General features: G+C 46.2%; 1 protein-coding gene across 21 annotated transcripts in view; it reads right to left on the bottom strand.

Annotated features, from left to right (window-relative positions):
• Positions 1 to 23,623, bottom strand: part of PKHD1 (PKHD1 ciliary IPT domain containing fibrocystin/polyductin) — a 466,962-nt gene that overhangs the window by 290,704 nt on the left and 152,635 nt on the right. For all 21 annotated transcript variants that reach the window (XR_012157891.2, XR_012157890.2, XR_012157896.2 and 18 more), the window contains one exon: positions 14,226 to 14,438. Coding sequence is in view for 16 of the 21 variants with exons in the window: in XM_073335719.2 (XP_073191820.1) it covers positions 14,226 to 14,438 (213 nt within the window). In the remaining 5 variants the exon portion in view is untranslated. The remainder of the gene's footprint in view (positions 1 to 14,225; positions 14,439 to 23,623) is intronic.

Below are 23,623 nucleotides of genomic sequence, written 5' to 3'. Positions count from 1 at the left end.
TGCTGTTGTCGTCATGAATAGGTCGGAATATGAATAAGAGGCTGCTCGGCAGCTCTCCAACACCACTTTCTACAAGCCATTACCCTCTGATCCCACTGAGAGTTACCAAAAGAAACTACAGCATTTGCTCAAGAAACTCCCTGAAAAAGCACAAGATCAAATCCGCACAGACACACCCCTGGAACCCTGACCTGGGATATTCTATCTACCACCCAAGATCCATAAACCTGGAAATCCTGGGTGCCCCATCATCTCAGGCATTGGCACCCTGAGAGCAGGATTGTCTGGCTATGTAGACTTCCTCCTCAGGCCCTATGCTACCAGCACTCCCAGCTACCTTCGAGACACAACTGACTTCCTGAGGAAACTACAATCCATCGGTGATCTTCTTGATAACACTATCCTGGCCACTATAGATGTAGAAGCCCTCTACACCAACATTCCACACAAAGATGGACTACAGGCCGTCAAGAACACTATCCCCGATAATGTCACGGCTAACCTGGTGGCTGAACTTTGACTTTGTCCTTACCCATAACTATTTTACATTTGGGGACAATGTATACCTTCAGATCAGCGGCACTGCTATGGGTACCCGCATGGCCCCACAGTATGCCAACATTTTTATGGCTGACTTAGAACAACACTTCCTCAGCTCTCGTCCCCTAATGCCCCTACTCTACTTCCACTGTATTGATGACATCATCATCATCTGGACCCATGGAAAAGCAGCCCTTGAGGAATTCCACCAGGATTTCAACAATTTTCATCCCACCATCAACCTCAGCCTGGTCCAGTCCACACAAGAGATCCACTTCCTGGACACTACAGTGCTAATAAACGATGGTCACAAACACCACCCTATACCAGAAACCTACTGACCGCTATTCCTACCTACATGCCTCCAGCTTTCACCCTGACCACACCACACGATCCATCGTCTACAGCCAAGCTCTGCGATACAACCGCATTTGCTCCAACCCCTCGGACAGAGACAAACACCGACAAGAGCTCTATCAAGCATTCTTACAACTACAATACCCACCTGCGGAAGTGAAGAAACAGATTGATAGAGCCAGAAGAGTTCCCAGAAGTCACCTACTACAGGACAGGCCTAACAAAGAAAATAACAGAACGCCACTAGCAGTCACCTTCAGCCCCCAACTAAAACCCCTCCAATGCATTATTAGGGATCTACATCCTATCCTGAAGGATGACCCAACACTCTCACAAATCTTAGGAGACAGGCCAGTCCTTGCCTACAGACAGCCCCCCAGCCTGAAGCAAATACTCACCAGCAACCACATACCACACAACACAACCACTAACCCAGGAACGTATCCTTGCAACAAAGCCCATTGCCAGCTGTGCCCACATATCTATTCAGGGGACACCATCACAGGGCCTAATAACATCAGCCACACTATCAGAGGCTCGTTCACCTGCACATCCACCAATGTGATATATGCCATCATGTGCCAGCAATGCCCCTCTGCCATGTACATTGGTCAAACTGGACAGTCTCTACATAAAAGAATCAATGGACACAAATCAGATGTCAAGAATTATAACATTCATAAACCAGTCAGAGAACACTTCAATCTCTCTGGTCACTCGATCTCAGACCTAAAGGTCGCAATATTAAAACAAAAAAACTTCAAATCCAGACTCCCGCAAGAAACTGTTGAATTGGAATTCATTTGCAAATTGGATACAATTAACTTAGGTTACCTTGCATAATGACTTAGCCACTCCCAGTCTCTATTCAAGCCTATTTCCCCTTGTTTTTTCCAACCCGCCTCCCCCCACCCAGACGTTCGTGTTAAACCCTGGATTTGTGCTGGAAATGGCCCACCTTGATTATCATACACATTGCAAGGAGAGTGATCACTTTAGATAAGCTATTACCAGCAGGAGAGTGGGGTGGGAGGAGGTATTTTTTCATGCTTTGTGTGTATATAAAAAGATCTTTTACACTTTCCACAGTATGCATCCGATGAAGTGAGCTGTAGCTCACGAAAGCTTATGCTCAAATAAATTGGTTAGTCTCTAAGGTGCCACAAATACTCCTTTTTCTTTTCACCAGAGGAGTGGCATCCAAAGGAAACTGAAAGTTTTGCAACTCTGTCACAATTGCAAAAGATGGAAGACAGTGGTCGACAACCTCCCTATCACTTGAAGGAGAAAGTCAGTTTAAATGGTTGGTTAATTTCCCCATGAGTAACTCTCAGGACTGTGCTCACTCTTCAAAACCATGTTGAGGTCTGCAGAACAAGAAATAACCATGGTGTCACAGAATATACACTGACTGTTTAATGATGACCACTGCCATTTTGGAATGCACCAACAGGGGTATCATGTCACAGAAAAGGGAAGTAACTCTCCCTCTGGAATTCACTGTTCAGCTCTCGGTCCCTTAAAAGCAGAAAAATCTGAAGAAATTGATCAGGGCTGGCAGGAATATTGAAAGAATTAACAAATAGAGCTGGCTGAAAAATGCCAATTATTTTTGAGAAATTTCACAAACATTTCATGGTTTTTGCAATTTCACCCAAAAAAGTTTTGGTTTTTCAACAAAAAAAAAATGAAACCAAAATCTGAAAAATGTGTGCTTTTCATAAACCATTTTTAGTACACAAATTCTTCTTTAAAAAAATTACCTAAAACTGAACTGAAAAACCTATTTTATTTTACTGAAAACTCTTTTTGGTAACAATTTTTGTTTCCAATTTAAAAAAAAAATGGAAAATTTTTACCAAGCTAAAAAAATGAAAGATTGCAGAATCATCTTCCAAGGGAAGTGAAGGAAACTTTAACATTTAAAATGACAGCATATAAAATACTAGCAAAGGTCATACCTGAACTATGGGTGCTATAGCAGCACAGCTATAGGGCTGTAACTAGGCTGGTGCAGCACCGTAGTGTAGACACTTCCCAATTCAATGGAAGGGGGTTTTCTGTCACTCTAGGAAATCCACCTCCTCGAGCAACGGTAGTAAGGTTGACAAAAGTATTCTTCCATCGACCTAGCTGCGTCTACACCAGGGGGTTGATCGGCATTTTTCACACCCTTGAGCACCATAGCTACATTGACCTAATTTTTGCATTTAGACCAGGCCAAATACACAGTAGGGAACAGCTCTTCATTGGCTACTAGGGATGGTAATCTCAGTAAATCACTCCCAGAGTTTATATTACTCAATGCATAATTTGGGCCTGATTCTTCTTTACAGGCCTCTTTGCATTGCTCTGGAAGTGTAAAGCGGCCCTACCAAAGCAGATTAAAAAGGATTTAGCGTAAATGAAAGTCAGGCTCTTTACCTCCCATGTACAAAAGGCAGAACTTGCACAAACAACAAGGAGTCCGGTGGCACTTTAAAGACTAACAGATTTACTTGGGCATAAGCTTTCGTGGGTAAAAAACTCACTTCTTCAGATGCATCTGTTAGTCTTTAAGGTGCCACTGGACTCCTCATTGTTTTTGTGGATACAGACTAACACAGCTACCCCTCTGATACTTGACACACTCAGTTAAGGTTACTTTTATTTTATATTCTCAAACAAAGAAAACTTCATTAAAGAGAGTAATGGTTGAAAATGTAATTCAATAGATTCCAGCTATCATATAAAAATTATCTTTCCAAAAGCTACATATCTTAAATAATAATAATGAATAAAAACAGTGTTAAACTGTCTGGAAAGTAATGCCTAAGAGATCCAGAGACATGTAATAATCTTTCATTACTCACTCTGACCCTATCTAATTCACACTCCCTACCCAAACTTAACTTTGCCCTTCCTAAAATTTGGAAAGGTCAGAAACAGCAAATGACTAAGCGGCCACTGGGAACACATTCCTTGAAAAAGAGAGAGGATTTTAATTTGTTGTTAGATCTCAGCTACCGCTGCTCCATAGTTAATATACAAAAACAGCGCACACAAAAATCACACCTACATACCCCACTTCTCTCATGCAGCTGAAGGCATGGATCTGAAGAACTAGTCCTCAGCATTCACTAACAGCCTACTAATTCACACCCCAGACTGAGGTATTTGGGGGGTTTTTTCCCCCTCATTTAATTTTAATCCTCAGTCTAGTCTCTGTCTTTTCACAAAGTCTCTACCCTGCATCTGAATTAAGGGAGCTCTCTGCTTTTCCTGCAGCACAGCTTCTAAAGACAGGGAACAGTTTTCTGCTCTGAGAGAAAGTGGGCGATATTTTTCCACCCACCTCTACTACTCCGGGCCAAATTTGTGTGTGTGGGCAGCTCTCACTGAAACACAGCTGCTTTTTCTGTCACTTGGACGCCACAGCCAGTGCAAAAAGCTTTTCATTTGTGCCCTGAGGGGTCTTTTCTTATACATAACTGCTTAACTGTGAGGACATGAAGGAGGAGTATATCCATCCCCAGTATCCTGCCCTGAGGAACCTGTATTGCCCCATTCTCCTGGAAGTTCCCTGAGTGAAAGCCCCCTCCAGCTTCTCAGTATCAAAGAAAATATGAGACAGCAGCAGGGGGAGGCATGCCTACTTCAAGAAGAGAATTCCTGCTGCAAGGGAGAGACAGATGGGTTTGGGATTTTGTTCTTCCCAGTAGTTACAACCCAGCATCATCTGCCAACAGCCATAGGACAAGGCTGGGGCGTGGTAGGGAGAATGGGCCAGTGAGTTGGGCAGTGGCTTATGATTCGATCCATCTGGCTTCAGATCCCTGCTCAGTCCTGTGTGACCAGCACAAGTTGCTCAAGGCACAGAGCAGATTAATGTCCCACGGGTACCATGGGGAGAATGCATTCCCAGAGGACGCTGTGAGGATAAAATCCACCGATGCCGCTGGCTGAAAAATTGAAATGCTGACATTTGTTTTCACTCCGAATCCGAACAAAAAAATCTAAATTTTGAAATTCACCATAGAACAAAAATCCCCCCAAAATTTGATTTGGAACCATCAGATGTTTTGTTTCAATAATGTCAAATTATTTAATTTTGATAAGGTTAAAACATGTTGTTTGGATAATGCTGAAACGTTATAACATATTACACATATAAATATGATTTATATATATATATATATATATAAAATATTAAAATGTATAAGTCAAAATGACATGGTAAAGTTGAAACTAAATGTTTTTTACCTTATCAGAATAAAATATTTCTTCATCACTGAAATGAGAAAGTAAAAAAGAATTGTGTTGATGTTCTTCCATTGAAAATTTAATCAGAATAGACACATTCCCATTAAATGTTTTGATGTTGATGAAACTAATATTTTTGATCATATCTATCCATTCATTAATGATTGAGATTGCTCAGATGCTATAATGATGAGGGCTGTATAAACACACATATATAGAGAAACCCTCTTCATTGTTCCTTACTAGCTACAAAACATCCTGGAGAACAGGCATTTTCCATGTGACATTCCCTGGATGCTAGTTACTTTCCAAAGGGATTCCTTTAATCAGTGTTTACCTGGATATTATACTAACTTAGTGCCACTGTGTGTATATTAAAAAAAAAAAAAAAGAGAGAGAAAAGGGAAAAGATGTCTCAGCTCTTGTGATCCCTTTGCATAAATGAATGAGCCAATAAGTATCGCACAAAACACACAATGTGCATAAAAATATTGCATAGCCAAAGGTATGATACAGGAAAACCTCCTTTAAACTGACATGGTGTTGCACCATTAACAAACTGCTTCAAATACGGCAGCTAAATACTGTACATGCTCATCAATAGTTGCGCACAGCTGTTAACATTTTGCATTATTGCCAGTTAATCTACAGAGCTGTTACTGAACGAGACAGGGAATGTCTGCCTGCAGGAATGAGAATGCAGGGCAGAATGATCATTTAAATGCTAAGATCAGTTAGCTACATCCTCACCATGTGAAGAAAGGGAATTAGACACATCGATTCTGTCACTGTCAAGGGAGCGGGTGAAAGTTAGAGATGAACAAAATGATCTGGATAAAATAAAAGCTATACGATGGGTCCTAATCAGGACCTCAGGTTAGGACAGCCTGGGGCTTTTGGACAATTCTGATCTAGACCCAGACTCTTCAGCACTGCAGACTTTGCCAAACTTTCTCCTATCTCCATCCAGAGCCTGAAATTCAAGCCAAAACTTTTGAGATTTGAAAATTGTTGCTTGACTTTCATTTTTTTGCTGTGCACCTCCATTCTTCCCGATATCTCGGTTGCAGTTGGAGCCAGAAGTAGAAGCACTGAAATACTGGGTGCTCTGATGAGCTTTCTAAAGGTTTTTAATGTTTCCCTCATCTACAGAGACCCCCAAGGCTCAACCTTCTTACCCACTGTGGTAATCATGGGAGAAAACATAGGAAGGCATGCCAGAAGCATGCAGACAATACCCATCTCTAAGTCCTAGTCTACACTAATGAGGTAAATCAATCTAAATCACGCTAGTTAAATTACGTAAATTATGTAATGTAAGACTATGTAGTTTAGATTGATTTACAGCAGTGTCTACGGGAGATGCTCTCCCATCAACATAGCTTCTGCCTCTTGGGGAGGTAGAGTACTGAAATCGTCGGGAGAGCACTCTCCCATCAACTCAGCACGTGTTGACCAGACCCACTAAATTGACGCCGCTGCATTGTTGGCAGTGGCGCCGATTTAGCTGGTAGTGAAGACAAGCCTTCAGTCTCCTTACATCAGATGCACATAACGTCACTTCCTTGTTTTCACCATTCCTAAGTAAGGTCAGCATCCAGATGAAGAGCAACTGGTTTAAGTTCAAGCCAGCCAAAACAGAAGGGTTCTAACAAGAAGGAAGCGCTAGGAAGAACACAACTCCAGCTGTGTCTGCCAGAAAACTGCATCCAAATTCTGCTAGGCACAGATCTCACCACAGCGATCCATGCATTCATGAGCTCCAGGCTTGATTATTGCAACTCATACCAGAAATGAAGCCTCACACCCTGCAAAAGCTCCACCAAGTGCAGACAGCAATCTGTTTGCTAAGTAACACAGGCCTCCAAGAGCACATCCAGCACTCCTCTATGGTCTGCTACAACTCTCCATTGAATACAGAGTCCAACTCACACTCTCTGTCCTTCTATTAAAAAGCTCCCATTGGATTGTTCAACTGGAATGAAGGAAAATGTAGAGTGCAGGAGACATGGGACCCGGACCTAGTCTGGTGAACTAGCGCAGACCATGAATCTCACTGCATTTATTTTGTATGGTGATTAATACAGTGTATTGAGAACTGTGATGGAATTGTAAGCTATCACTTTAAGATTGTGGGGAGAGGGATTCCTGGTTCTCCTTGCAGGCTAGGGGGTTCCCTAGGGAAGCTGAGTCGAAACAGTCAGCCTGGGAAGAGCCAGCCTAAAACAAGGTGGGGTGAGCTGTGTTTGTCTGCATTAGAGAGCAGCCTGATTTGTCTCCCTGGGTTGGGTTCTTGTGTGTTATCGTGCTGAATTCTAAGAAATAAAGGGGTGTTACATTGCAATCTTCCAGCAAGAGTATTTTATTTTTTGATCAAATTTCTTTACGTACATGCTGGGACCATAACAATAAATGAGTATCCTATTGAATTTAAACTCTCTGGGCCTGATTCTCCTTTGCCCTACACCTTGCGTAGTCATTCACACCAGTATACAGTGCGAGTAAAACTTTACTACACCAAAATAGTAGCATTTTGCACCCACTTTCCACACAGTGCAGGGAAACAGAGAATTAGGCCCCTCTCTCTTTCTCTCACCTGCACATACACATACACACACACACGACAAATCTCATGAATGGAGCTAACGAACAATATCTTCTGAACTATAAATGATATCTTTAAAAGATATGTAAAATCCTCACAGGACATGAGAAGGACACTATTAAATCATTAAACACTGGTCTGTTTTCTAAAGGCCAGATTGTGAATTCCTTTACAGTCTGCCTGTGAAAGCAGGTGGCAAATATCTTTTAGCAGAGAAGGGGTAGGTTGGTTCCATAGGCAGTGTGCCCACCCGCCTTGTGCTGCTTGTGAACACAGCCATCTGAAATGCTGAAGGTTCACTCAGAATCCACAGTGTGGGGCCAAATCAATTTTGCTGAGAAAGACAAAGACGCAAGTACAGCCAAGGCCAACGAGCTAGATTTCTCTTAGGGAACTTGTCAGAGTTTTCTGGGGAATTAAAGTATGAACGGAGCCGGAGACATTGATAAATTTCCCTTCTGAACAATCAATAAAACTCCCTCAATCCTGCTCAAGATTTCAATGTGGAAGCAAGGGCCATAATTACGTTGTCAAAAATTCAAGCCACCCCAGCTGACTGAGACCCCCTTTAACACTGACATGTGATTGGCAGGTGGTTTATGGGTGGCATGCTCTGATTGGCAGGGGAGTTGGCTAAAGCCAAAGGCAACAGTGAAATTTCCCAATCTGTTGTGACCACCAGAGCACAGGACTGCCACTCACGGGGAATTCTGGGAGACTGTTAGTCATATTAACATATCAAAGCGAGCTGCTGACAGTGCTTACTAAACAAGCTGAACTCAACCATAGCAGCAAAACATTCCCCAAACTTTCCAGTCTTAAAAAGAAAAGAAATTAAATGGCACTCAGTCCTGTCTTCGCTGAGATGACTGAACATTTTAAAGCCTGCTTGTTGAATGACTGATTGCGATAACATATATAATAGGAGAAGGAGAGCTGACATGCACCCTAATTTGTTCTAGACCATGGGCTAGGCTAATGTTAAATTGGAGCCAGAATAACATGTTTCTGTTTGATGTAAGTGGTGTCAAGCCAGCAAAAACACTTTCCTTCTCGTTTTATTTTCTAGCAGGCTTCCACCGCTTCAATGCGAAATTGCGGATTACATGGTTCCAGTGAACTTTAATTGAAGCCATGCATGGGGACTGTATGTTACAGAGTTTAGAAGTGACAGCACAGAAAGTCTGGATGTCTTGAATCGCCAGTGAAAAACTGAAACGCAGAGTGTTTCCGATAATGTGCCAAGCCACTTTTGCCTTCACGTTCCACCACATAGCTAATGTCTTTTGGCACCCAACCCTCCCCTCTTGCCTATGCCTTCACTGTAGAGCTACGGCACCTAAACAATGCCATGCACATGGGCTTTTGCTATCTCCCATCCACCTCCATTCAGTGGGGCTACTCACTTAAGACAAACAGGCTTTCCCCATAAGTTAGACAGCATTCAACTGGGCTCCATGAATGTGCGAGGGAATCAGGATTTGGCACTGAGATTGTAGACTCTTTGGAGCAGGGACCTTGCCTTCTTGTTTTTGTCTGAAAAGCAGCACCACTCGGAACTTTGGCAGTGAATAAATATTAACCGTGCTTCACTGGCCTATGCATGAAGAGAGGAAGGGTGGTCCAGGGGATGGGGTACAAGTGTGGGACTCTAGAGACCCAGGTTCTATTCTTTATACTACCACAGACTCCCTGTGTGACCTCTGTCTAGTCACTGAATCTCTCTGTATCTCAGTTCTTCACCTGTGAAACGGGGATAATAGCACTTCCCTAACTCACAGAGGTGCAGTGAGGATAAACACCTCAAAGCTCGTGAAGTACTTGGATACTACAATAAAGGGGGCCACAGAAACACCCAAAATTGAAGGATCAATAGAAGATGCGATAGAAATTATTTCTTCCATTAAACTATCTGAAATGGGAAATGACTTAGGAGAAAACAACAAAAGGAAAATGCTCTGTGTATGAGTGAGAGGAGAGTCAACAGTTCTTCAAAAAACACGTCCCCCAGCATGACACTAACTCAGGAACGGCTCCTTTCTGTATCGCTCTTCATCAAAGCCCTGCACTACTCTGCTCCAACCTGTGGTCCAAAGGAATGTATCCGTGCTGTAGCTCCACTTACATCAACAAAGTTTCACCCAGCATGAGTTTAGCCCTAGGTCACTACTCTCAACTCTCCTTGCTCCATCCATTGTATTCAGTAACTTCTCCCTTTCTATGATGTGGAACACTCACCTGTTTAAATTCCTTCCTCAAAACACACATGCTAATTTGCCTCTCAAAGAAATGCTCTTATTTACTCATGACCAAGAGGTGGGGTGGGGGGGAACCTGCACCACTTTGTGTTGAATCCAGCCTCCTAACATTTTGCGTTTCTGAAGCGTTGTTTAGAGTGGCATCCTTGGATCATCACAGGGACTGAACCCATGACCTCGAGTGCTAAAAGCATGCACCCAGAGGAACAACTTCTTCAGCTGGTAGCTACGACAGACTCATAGTCACTGTGGGACAGTGGGTTACCTTTGCCTCTTGATTTTAAAGCTCATTGGGGGCAGGTAGCTTTTCTCCTTTATGTTCTATGTAATGCCAAGCACACTCTTGAAAATCAACAAATAAAAAAAATAATGGAAAATAACACAAAATGGAGGCATGGTTTAAAAAAAAAAAAAAAAAAGACCCTGAACTCACCAATACTGTGAAATCTGCCCTAGACACACATACCTTAATGTCGAGACTATGTCAGCATTAGAATGGCTTGTCCTGAAAATCCTTGAACTTGATTGAAAGCATTCATTGGTGTGCATTTATCACACGCTCAATCCACCCAGTCCTTTACAGCCATAGAAGGAAGTGCTGCCCTGACATTAACCTTCAGCTCCTGACAAGTCTCAAGGTGACAGCACAAGCTTGAGGGAGGGAATCTTGGTGCCTTGAAGAGCTTTACTGACAAGTATGTCTCAAGGTAGGCAAATCATTCCGAGCCTGATCCAGTGAGAGGAGGAGGCCTACAGCTTAAAAGCAGCACTAGATGCCATCTAAACAATGACTGCATTAGACTGACTGAATCCAAATCAAAACTGAAAATGGAAGGGTCCTTTAACGTAGCTGAAAAGGCAGAACTAGAACTAATGGCTGGAAGTCAAAGCCAGATGAACTCAGATTAGAAATTAGGCACACATTTTTAAGAGTGAGGGTGATTAACTGCTGGATTCTCCATCTTTTGACATCTTCTAATTATGCTTTAATCTAACACAAGTTTTTGGACTCCATACAGGGGTAACTGGGTGAAATTATCTCTGGACTGTGTTATACAGGAGGTCAGACTATATGATCTAATGGTCCCTTCTGGCCTCAAACTCTGTGAATCTATGAATAAGGAGATTTTGTGCGTGTCACCCTAGGATACAATGTGAGTGTGATAGGATGTTATAATGACAAAGTCCCTCTGTACGAAATGGTGTAGAAATACATTGTTCTTTTATAAGGCTTGTCAAATGCCAATCTTAAAGCACTTTACAAGCATTAAATAATTCAATCTCACAATACCCAGACAAAGTGGTCAAGAACATCTCACCCAACTTTGGATCTCACCCGAAAGTTGGCACCTCCAGGTGTAGCAGAGCACCCTGTTCACCCCAATGCAAATTCTACAGGAACGGTGTAACTTCCTGAATCAACAGCACTAGTTCCTGTTACACTCCAGCATTCATGTGTGGTCTCCCATTCAAACACTAACCCCACCTAGCCCTGCTTAGCTCATACGAACTGACAGGATCACAGTGTAAGCAGGGGAATAGTCCCGCTATTGTGGGGAACTTTCCTGGCTTCTGCACTACCCCTGAGAAGTGGGCTAACGAAAGGATCTGAGTCCTCGCTCCCACTTCCTTTACCCAGTGGCCTCCCTGCCCTTGAGGACGCCCCTTCCACTCTCCTGTCTGGCAGATCCCTTGTAACCCCAACAAGGCTGGACCCAGGATTCCTGGGGGGCTCGACCCCCAACCCTGCTGTGGTCACCTAGGAGAGGGGCTAGGGTGTCCCCACTCCAGGGTGCGCTCTCTGCACTGGGCACTTCTCTGACCCACTGACCATTACATACAAGTTAAAGCAAATGCAAGTTATTTAATCAACAATTAGTTTTAAAAAGAATAAGGAAAAATGGGAAAGGTTAAAGGAAACACATCACCCCGCTCTGTGGCAGGGAACACCACAAACAGTGTCTCTGGAATGTCAGGGCAGTTCACAGTCTGTTCCTTATAAGTTCCCAGGCCCCCTGCTCAGGCCCTGGCTGTGCTGTAGGGATGCTGTGGGTTGGATACTTGCTCTGGTGGCCACACGCTCTCAGGCTCTAAGTGGTAGGACCCTTCTTCCCAGTGTCACCCCCGCCCTGTCGGGGTTACGATCCAAGCCTGGCCTGCAGAGCCTCTTGGCTGAGGCATCTCCCTGTGCTGGGCCTGCTGCCCAGGGTCCCCCTCGGTGCCCCCAGCTGCTCACCGCACCCAGCTCCGGACTGCTCCAGCCCCAGCTCCACCACTCGGTCTCTGCACTGCTGCTGCTGCTTTGCCTCCAGCTCCCTGGGCTGCTTCTTTGGCCTCTCTGGCTCTGGTTGCTGCAGCTCTGCTCCCAGGGCAAGTCTGCTCTCTCTGGGCTGTGCCTCTGGCTTTGGGGCTGCAGCTCTGCTCCCAGGACAGGGTCTGCTCTCTCTGGGCTGCTTTTCTGGTCCCTCTGGATCTGGCACAGCTCTGCTCCCCAGCTTAGCTTGGGCCCCTGCTTTCTCCTTAGCTCAGCCCCCCTCTGTCTGACCCAGGCAAATCCAGCTCACACAGAGGACGGGACCTCCCAGGCCTCCTGACACCCTGATTAGCCCGCCCTGTCATTCAGGCTGACCTGGAGCATTAGCGCCTCCCCATTGTTCCTGGGGACTATCAGTCTCAGGGTCCTGGTTTCCCATAGACCCTTCCCGCTTTTAGTACTGGGAGCTAGCAACGAAAACACCCCCACTGAATGTTAGTAAGGGGGCAACAGTCCCCTTACAACAGCACAGCAGCAGAGCTTGCTCCCAGCCCAGGCAGACAGCATGGCCAGAGGCTGCCTGGGAGAGTGCATTAGTGGCTCCACATACCAGGGGGACTGGAACAGAGCCGCCCCCGCCAGGTAACGTGGGATGGGGAGGGGGCGGGAGAGCGCGGGGCCCCCAGGCTGGGTGCGGGGTGGGGACGAGTCATGTGAGGGGGTCACATGTGGAGAGGGATGGGGAGGAGTCATGTGAGGGGGTCATGTGCGGGACGGGGACAAATCACGGGGGGGGTCACATGCCCCCCTTCAGCTGGTGCCCCCTTTGTGTCCCTCCCTCTAGTCACTCATGGCTCAAATTGTACCCCTTGGTGGCTTGCATTGCCTTTGACTGAAAGCCGTGCATGTCAGTAAAGCTCAGATGAGAACAGTCCTGCCCATGGGACAGGGGATTGTAAATTCAAGCCCTGCTGGAGGATACAAGTGCATACCCAATGCTAATGTTGGCATGCTATGATGCGGGGAGAAATGAAGCACCATAATATGTGCTAGGTTACACACACACACACACACACACACACACACCTTTGCTAAAACAAATATTGCATTTGAAAATTGTCTGTTAGTTAAGACTTTGACTTGGGGAGCAACGGGAGCAGAGCTGAGCCATTTGTGCTGCTGACGCCGGAGGCTCTCTGTTGGCACAGGACATAATGGCTCAGTTCAGACGTGGGCATGGAGGGGAGCGTGCTGCCCGGTGCACTTTAGTGCCCCTTTGAAAAGTAGCAGCATGTCTGTTCCAGCTGGTATGAACTGATGACCATGGCATGCTCGGCATGGGCCTGGTCAGAATTCTCAGCTGACATTCTGTACTCCTTTGAAGCTGGGTGAAGCGAGAGCCCTGTCCCCAACCTGAGCATTCTCCTGAGTGCTAGGTAGAGACCCTGTCCTGCTGTTCTACAAGGTAGAAGAGGAAAAAGACCCCCTGTACCATCATACCCACAGAGCAGACCCATGCTGTGCACAGCAAGAGTGACATCCCAGAGCTCAAATGTCCAGTTTCCAAGTACTCAGAACTCATGACTGGGGACAGATCTGCAGAAGTGCTCAGCTGTCATTTAGGCACCCAACTAAGGGCCAGATTTTCATGAGTGCTCGCACCCTGCCACAGCTCCCGCTTATGGACAGATTTGCAAAAGGGGTCAGCATCTAACATGCTATGCTCTTCGGAAATAGGGCCACTTGGAGCAGAGAGTAGAGATCTAGGGCCAAACTCATGGCCAAACTCCCACCCAAGTGGGAGCTCAGTTTTTTGGAACATCTGACCCTGACGGTAGGTTCAGAACTCTGTCTGAAAATTCCATCCCAAATGACTCATGTTGTCTCAGTCATTGTCTTAACTAGAAATATGATCAACACTTTTTTTTAAGGTTAGAGAGAGAGCCACACTGTACCCTCTCCAACTCACCATGCATGGAAATGGTCCCGTTCCTCACAGCCAGGAATTTGGCCCCATATGGAAAGAAGGTTGCAGAATGAAAGCTTCCGTAGAGATGGATGTGGGCTTTGTCCCGGAGAGGTTTATCTGGGGATCCCACCTGAAATTTGCCACCATCAGATACCAGAATATAATGAGCATGGATTTCTATGGGTCCAGGGCCAGCCAACAAGAGCTTGCCACCTAAAAACAACAGAAGAGCAAAACACAACTGGTCACTCACATACAAACTTGCTAGTTCATGTCCAAAGGTGCTGCATATAACAGATACAAGAGATGAAGGAATAAATGGTCTTGTGGGTCAGCCACTGGATTAAGAGTCAGGCAGTCTCAATTCAATTCCCAGCTATTCCACAGACTCCCCGTGTGATGCTGGGCAAGAAATACAGGCTGGGGTTTTCAAGCGAGCCAAAAGAAGTTGCACCCCCAGCTCTCACAGAATTTGAATGGGGGGTTGGGTTCCCTTTGACAAAAACACTCTTAACTTCTCCATGCCTTTGCTCCACAACTGTAAAACAGGGATAATGATTCCTCTGTATGTATTGTCCCTCTAGATTATAGACCATTGCCTCAAACATAAGCTGTCTTCACTTTCAAGGCCCTTTAAGTCAATCCCCACCCTACCTATCACCTCTCCTTTGCTATTGAACTGTCGACACTCATCTATGCCCATGGTGCCAGCCTCTCTTGCCCACCTGTTACATTTTCTAACAAGCATGTTGGTGTTTTCTCTTATGCTTCACCTTGGAGAAGATTCCAGTAAACATCCACAAAGCTACCTCATTATCCACCTTCAAATCCTTCCTTAAAACTCTCCTTTGCCATGGTGCCTACATAACATTTGACAATGGTCAGGCTGCTTGTGTGCAGAGACCACAGGCTACTAAGCTGACCAGTATTGTCTTATTGTTTCCTTGAGCTCCCCTACCTGCCTGTATCCAACTGTTGTCTCTTATCTTTTATTTAGGGGCAGGGACTGGGGTTTTTTGTCCCATATTTGTGCAATGCCTAACACAATGGGGTCCTGGTTCAGGACTGGGACTCTTTGGTACAATGGCAATACAAATAATTATCATAATTAAAAGAGGGGCTTTGGAACATAGGAATTTCCAGACTGGATTAGACTAGTGGGCCACAGAATCATAGAACTGTAGGATTGGAAGGAACCTGACTAGGTCATGTAGTCCAGTCCCTTGCACTCAAGGCAGGACTAAGTAACAACTAGACCATCCCTGGCAGGTATTTGTGTAACCTACTCTTAAAAACCTCCAGTGAAGGAAAATCCACAACCTTCCTCGGCAACATTTTTTCCAGTGTTTAACAAGCCTGACAGGAAGTTTTTCCTAATGTCCAACCTAAACCTCCCTTGCTGCAATTTAAGCCCTTTGCTTCTTGTCCTAGCCTCAGTGGTACAGAGCACAATTTCTCGTCCTCCTCTTTATAACAATCTTTTCTGTACTTGAAAACGGTTATAATGTCCCCGGTCAGTCTTCTCTTCTCCAAATTAAACTAAACCCGTTTTTTTCAATCTTTCCTCAGAAGTCATGATTGCTAGACCTTTTACCATTTTTGTAGTGCTCCTATGGACTGTCTCTAATTTGTATACATCTTACCTGAAAGGTGGCACCCAGAACTGGACACAATGCTCCAGTTGCGGCCTAATCAGCGTGGAGTAGAGTGGAAGAATTATTTCTTGTGTCTTACTTACAACTCCTGCTGATTCATCCCAGTATTTCCCTATGTTTGCAATAGCAAACAACTGAGGTCTCTCATACCACTGTAGTATCTGTAGATATGGGGGTTTTAACAGCTACCACTGTGCCTGGGACCAGCTGGCTTTCCTTCTTCACAAGCTGCTCCCAACAGTTTTCATGCTAAGAGTTACAAAGGGCAAGGCTTCATGTTATTGTAGTTTAAAATAGCACGTCCTGTCCTTTCAGGGAAGAGAGAGAGAGAGTGTGTCTGTTTTTAATATGAAAAACAAAACAAAAACATGCACTGAACTGCCTGACACTTTCCTGGGGAGGTGGGAGGGTTGAATGTTATAGTCTACTTAAAATTAAAAAGAAAAGATAAACCAATTAAATTCATTACTGGAATATTAGATAGGGCTTTGACCTCGAGAAGCTTCTGTTCAGAAAAGGGAGCTCAGTGATCTACAGCCAATATTTTAACCAGGGCTACCTACTGTTGACCAAACTAAGCCAAAGCCCCATGGTGCTTTGCAGCCAGGCCAAAGACAAACTGGAAAAACACTACTTGCATATTTAGTTACATACGCTGGTTAATGCTGCGGGGGCAGTTACCAGATAAGGAAAAAACTTGTGTCAAGGTTTGTGAAGCTGACTTTTGCAAGCAGACTGGGAAACCAGGTCTCACAAACAGAACTATTAGCCAGGCATATAAATTGCTTTTGTGTTAACTACCAGAAAACAGATGCATTCAGCTCTGACAAGCAAAATGTATCAATCAAAGCCTGGGAGGAGTTGTAGCTATAAGTGTGATTAAAAAGGAGACATTTATGTTACCAGAATAAGACAGTAGCTAATAGAGAATAAGTACAGTACATGCTATTTAGAATGCTTTATTTTCATGCTGAATTGTATAACCCTAAAAGTGTTCTATAGTTAGACGCTGTAACCTTTGCATGACTCCACTGTGTATAATATAAGAGTATCACCAGTCTTGAGAAATATACTTAACCAACTAACCTCTAGGTATTCATGCTCTGCCTGGCTACTACGGATCGTCTGTCTTGCAAATGTGTATGGAGCCAGATAACCAAAGTCTCTAAGGTTTTGTGTCACTGTTAGCAGGGTGCGGGGGACTGGACTAGATGACCTCTGGAGGGCCCTTCCAGTTCTATGATTCTATGAATATCATATACTATAACATATATATTACATGTTTTTGTAGAACTATGAATTTTATTAATGTTAAGTTTTTTTCCCAGATGCTTTTTACTTATGTTAAGCTGTTTAACCAAAGGGAGACATGAAATGTTGTACTTCAGTGTTAGGTGCAGTCATTCCAGAGGGACAGGACAAGACAAACAAGTTTGTGGATGCTTAACTAACATGCCCTCTATACCCAACTATTGTGTAACCCTTCTGCCCGTCAGAGTTGGCAGCAACAGGGCCGGGTTCAATATCTAGGGGTTCCATTCCAATAACACAATGCAAACCGGCTCGAGCCCCCACCCAGTGACCTGGGACAAATATATACCACCCCCGCTGGGCGCCTCCAAGAGGCAATACTTCCCCTCTCGCAAGCACATAGTCTGAGTGTAGCAAAAGTCTTTTAATAACAGAGAGAAACAATGTGGCATTATGTTGGGGAAACACCACCAACCAGATTCATAACACAACCCATGAGCAAAAACAACCCCACCCCAGGCAAATTGGGGCATGCCCTTTTCCCTTTGGTTCTTGAGTCCAGCAACCCCAAAAGTCCAATGCCCCAAAAGTCTCTGTCCCTGGTCAGGGCAGCCCCAGAGTTCGAAAGTTTATCGGCGGAGCTTTACCTCCCAACCTGGGTGGAAATGGGACGGGGGTAAGAGGCACCTTACGTGATCTGAAGCTGACCACCCCATAGCTCCATAGCGGCGCTCCGCTCCGCCAGCCGCCCCACAAAACTCCTTCGCGCAGCTGCGCTCCGCTCCGCCAGCCGCCCCACGAACTCCTTCGCTCAGCTGCGCTCCGCTCCGCCAGCCGCCCCACGAACTCCTTCGCTCAGCTGCGCTCCGCTCCGCCAGCCGCCCCACGAACTCCTTCGCTCAGCTGCGCTCCGCTCTGCCAGCCGCCCCACGAACTCCTTCACTCAGCTCCACGGCCCACAAGCAGCTCCTGCCATCCACACACTGCTCTGCGTCGAACTGCTTCACCAGCCGTCCCGCAAACTGCTCCACAATATATCTTCAGGCTCCCCCACTACTTAACACAACGCTCAGGGATTTCAGCGCTTAGGTGAATTCAGCTTATAGTAGGGGAGCCCCAGTGCTGGTGCACTGTTAGCCCAAAGTGAGCTCAGCAGCCTATAACTAGACTTCTAATGAAATCAAAATTAGCTCTGATATTCCACAGTGGAGAGAGGAGGAAGTGCAATCAGCATGTAAGGCCCTCACCAAGGGGCCCATGCCACCAAGTATTAATACTTGTCCCCAGCCTCTCTCCATTCACACAGTTTTGGAACCCATGACCCTTGCCTAGCGAGTGCTACTTAGATGATGGTGAATCCCTCCATCGTAACAAAAGGCCACGTACAGTTCCAAGCACAGTTCCCATAATCAGGGTAATAACAATTTATTCTTCCTGCCCCAATAACAGAGACACTGGGGATCCCACAGCAGCCGAAGTGACCATTTGGGCAGCTATGGTCTCATTCTAGGCGTGGTGGGTGTGCCTATGCAAATGAGATCGGCCCCTGAAGTTCTTTTCCACAACTTGCCACACCTCACCACCAGATGTCAGGGTGGAGCTCATCCTGACACTGCTTACATCCTCCCCCCAGCCGAGACTTTGTCGTCCCGACAAATCACACTCCCTTTATACCAACTCATTGGTTTCCTCCAAAGGGCCTCAGGAAGCCCACTTTAGATTCCACAAGCCTGTGTGCTAAATGTATTGGCTCCTCACTAGTCACCCCAGGTGCATCATAAGTTAACCGTTTCACTGGTCTTATCACCCTGTCTCGTCTATTGAGAATCTCTGTTGCCGAAGTAAGGGGAACATCCTCTTGAGTGATGGATGGAGAGGCTTCCCTGGAGGGTCCCTCGGCTACTGGCGTAGGCCCCTGCACTCCTAGTGCTAACGCTGGAGGGTCCAAGGTGCCCAGGACATCCTCTACCTGTCTGTCCCCATTGTCCAATAACCTGTGTGTGTCATTACAGGGGGGTCTCAGCAGCAGCACCGGGGTATCAGAAAGGGGCCTAAATAGTTCCGCCATTGGGTTTAGGGCGGAAGAGGGAAAACTCTCGTTTGGTTCAGCTGATCGAGACTGAAATCTTGTCTCCATCCCAGGATACACCAGGGTTGTGTCTTCCTCCTCAGACTCACTCTCAGATGTGCAGAATAGGGGTAAGTTAGCTGCAGGGGGCCCACTGTCTGTGTTGGATGGCGGCTTTGGTCTAGCACCTCTGTTCTGCCTGGAGGCCCTGCCGTGGCCCATCTCACAAGGGGTGCTTACCAATTCCCCCACAGGGAGCAAAAGGTTTCTATGCACCGTCTTTATTTGCCCTGGACAGTCTTCAGGTTTGATCTTGTAGACTGGCAGATCTCCCAGCTTTTCCATCACCAGGTAAGGTATTGCCTTCCATCTGTCAGCTATCTTGTGTTTGCCAGCAATACCCAAATTTCACAGCAGGACTCTGTCCCCCGGCTGGAGCTCCTGCGAACGCACTCTAGCATCATATCGATGTTTGTTGCGGTCTGCGTTCTTCCGAGCCGCAGCGGTAGCTAAGCGATAAGCATCCCGCAGCTTTTCTCTTAGTCGGGATACATATTGCTGATGAGTTTCATAGCTATCTCCATCCTCTGATACACCAAAGCACAAGTCTATGGGTAATCTTGGTTCTCGCCCAAACATCAAGAGATATGGGGTGACTCCCGTAGCATCGTTCTTTGTGGCATTGTAGGCATGCACCAGAAATGCGACATGCTGGCTCCAGGTTGCCTTCTGCTCTGGTCGCAAAGTTCCCAACATATCTAATAGGGTTCGATTGAACCTCTCTGGCTGAGGATCACCTTGGGGGTGATAAGGCGTTGTCCTAGACTTTTTAATTCCTGCTATCTTCAGCACCTCCTTCAGAAGGTGACTCTCAAAATCCCGCCCCTGATCAGAGTGTATCCGAGCCGGGAATCCATAGACTGAGAAATATTTGTCCCACAATACTCGAGCAACGGTGGTGGCCCTCTGATCACGTGTGGGATATGCTTGTGCATACCGTGTAAAATGGTCAGTCACTACTAGAATGTTTCCAACATTCCTCTTGTCTACCTCTACAGACAAGAAATCAATGCATACCAACTCCAAAGGTTTGTTGCTGGTGATGTTCTTGAGATATGCAGCCCTCGTGGGCAGAGTTTTCCTTTGAACACATCGAGCGCAAGTCTCACATTTCCTGCGAACATCTTCAGCCATTCGGGACCAATAGAACCTACTACGAATAAGTTCCAGGGTCCTCTCCATCCCTAAATGCCCAAAGTCATCATGCAGGGCCCTCATGGCCAGGGCTCTGTACTTTTTTGGCAGTACTAGTTGTGCTCGTTGTTTTTGTAAAGGGTCAGTGGTCATTCGGTGTAGCACTCCCTGAATCAGTTTTAGTTTGGTCCATTCTCTCAATAGTAGTTTACCCTCCGGGTTAGGTGGGACAACCGCAGTTGGGCTTCGCCCCTCCCTTTTGGCAAGTAGTGTATCACGAATGTCAATATCTTGCCGCTGGGCTTCTTGCCAGTCAGCCGCATTGAGCATGGGCAAAGGAGATTGGTCTAATGCAATATAGTTCACCGAAGCAGAAGGCATGCATTCAGGGGGCAGGCCCAAAGCTTCTGCAACACATCCCTGAAAGTCTTCACGGGCCTCTGGCTCTCGGCGACTCACACTGCAAATAGCTCTCACTCCATCTGTGGGTATCACAGCAACTTCTGGAGCCTGCGGACGCCTGGACAATGCATCTGCATCTACATTGCTTCTCCCTGATCGGTACTGAATGCTGAACTCATAGCTAGCCAAGGCGGCCACCCATCTCTGCCCTGTAGCATCCAGCTTAGCACTTGTTAACACATAAGTCAGTGGATTGTTGTCTGTCCACACCTGGAACTGAGCACCATACAAGTAGTCTCGAAATTTCTCAGTGATGGCCCATTTCAAGGCCAAAAACTCCAGCTTGTGGGTGGGATAGCGAGTTTCACTATCAGACAATCCTCAGCTGGCAAAGGCTACAGGTTTACATTTGCCTTCCACTTCCTGGTACAGGACTGCTCCCAGACCCTCCAAACTGGCATCAGTATGCAGGATAAATGGTTTGCTTGGGTCAGCAAAAACTAGGACTGGAGCATGAGTTAGGCAAGTAATGATTTCTTGAAAAGCCCTTTCACATCTCTCATCCCACCGTGGCCCAAATGGTGCAAAGGGGCCATTGTGTCTCTGCACAGGAGGCTTTGGGGACCTCCCCTTATTCTTGGACTTAGATTTGTTCTTGCTGGACTGATGTCCCCTGGTAAGATCATTCAGAGGCTTTACAATCGTAGCATAGTTTTTCACAAATCTGCGGTAGTAGCCACTAAATCCAAGGAAGGTCTTGAGTTCTCTGTAGTTACTTGGACGTGGCCATGTAGTGAGTGCTTCTATTTTATCAGGATCAGTACTCACACCTTCTTGGGACACAATGTGACCCACATACTTCACTGAGGTTCTGCAGAACTGGCATTTGTCAATTGAAAGCTTCAGACCATAATCCTCCAACCTATCAAGCACTTTAAGAAGTCTTTCTTCATGCTCCTCTAAGGTTCTTCCAAACACAATCAGGTCATCCAAATAAACTAACACTTGCAGTAAATTCATGTCTCCCACAACTTTCTCCATGAGACGTTGAAAGGTGGCAGGTGCTCCAGAAATCCCTTGGGGCATGCGTTCGAACTGATAATACCCTAATGGGCAGATGAAGGCTGTCTTCTCCTTATCTTCTTCTCCCAGAGGGATCTGGTAGTATCCACTTCGAAGATCCAACACAGAGAACCACTGGCTTCCCAGCAAACAGTCTAAGGCGTCTTGCACTCGAGGCATAGTGTACTGGTCGACCACCGTACGGCTGTTTAGGGTGCGGTAGTCAATACACATCCGGATTTTCCCATTCTTTTTGCGGACTACCACAATGGGTGAGGCGTATGGGCTGCGGGACTCTGTAATGATGCCATTCGCAGCCAGCTCCTGAAGATGATGTCGCACATCTTCCATCTCAGAGAGAGCAATCTTCCTAGATCTCTCCCTGAAAGGTCGAGAGTCATGTAGTCTGATATTGTGCTCTACTCCTTTTGCACATCCCACTCATGCAGTGAGAACACCTTGGATCTTTCACAAAGTTTCTTCCTCAGGCGATCTTTCCAGTCCTCGGACACTGGTGAATCTCCAAAGTCAAACTTTGCTGGGTCTATTACCGGAACTGGAGTTTCATACTGGGGTTTTACAATCGACTCAGGTTCAAAGAGGTCTGCTATCTTTTGTCCTTGCTTCACAAAAATATCACGACTCGTTTCATTAGCAATCAGTATAGTCACCCTTTCCTGGGCTTCAGCAGGTAGGGTTATGACTCCACTGGGGACCAGCACTCCTTCAGGGAGCTCTCCTCCCATCGGCTGCTCTATCATTGCTAACGTCCCTTTACTGCCTTTCAGACAGGTACTCATGACAAGCACTTCTTGCTCCGTCCTTGCAGGCACTACTAAGGGGGTTGTGCCCGCGTACTTCAGTGCCCCAAGCGGTAGCTCAGATGTGTCCCTTTTAGCGCTCTCAATTTTCCTATAGGCTTCAGCACAAAGCGTATGGATCATCAGGGTATTCAGGTACTGGTCCCCAGCCCGCCTTCTGCAGTAATCCGCGAGTACCTTGAAGAGACTGGAGTTGGTCCCTATCAGCACAGACACATCAGAAGTCCCTTTAGGGTCAGGGCATATTAAGGCAGCTGTGTCTACCTCTTCTCTCACCCCAGCAACCTCCTCTGGGAATTCCAGGTGCACTATGACATACCCTTGATAGGGGTATTCATCCATGCTGAGGCCACATAGGCCAAGGCCAGTCAGTGGCTGTATAGGCAGGTGCCTAAGCATCTGTTGGTAGAATGACTGAAATATAATAGTCACTTGAGATCCAGTGTCAAGCACTGCTTTACACTCCACCCCTTCGATCCTCACCATGACCTCTGCTCGAGGCCCTATCAGTCCTGCAGGGATCCCAGCTGGACAGTCTTTTCTGGGGGAATCTTCAAATCCTGCAGACCTGGGGGTTCCCCGTCCCCAGACCCTCTGGCAGCTACCGGATCTCTCCCAACTGATCCTCAGCTTTCCATACACTAAGGAGGGGTTTTCTTCATTACGGCACTTGGCAGCACTGTGTCCATCCTGACCACATCGGTAGCAGAAGAATTGACCTTTCCCCCTTCGCCTGGGGGGGATGGTGGCTCTAAGTGCGGGCTTCTCAATCGCCACAGTTTGAGGCTTCTTATTCCTGGAAGTCTTAACTCGGTCAACGGTACTTTGCAGCTCAGCTATCCGTTCCGTCAGGACCTGCATTTGTTGGGCAAGTTCCTCTCTGGTGCTCACCATCAGTACACTGGCCATTTGCAGTGGTGTTGTGCTGGCTGGCTCCCATGTTTG

Source organism: Lepidochelys kempii, chromosome 3 (genome assembly GCF_965140285.1).
Source record: "Lepidochelys kempii isolate rLepKem1 chromosome 3, rLepKem1.hap1, whole genome shotgun sequence".
Taxonomy (NCBI): Eukaryota; Metazoa; Chordata; order Testudines; family Cheloniidae; genus Lepidochelys; species Lepidochelys kempii.
This window is presented reverse-complemented; position numbering and strand designations above follow the sequence as displayed.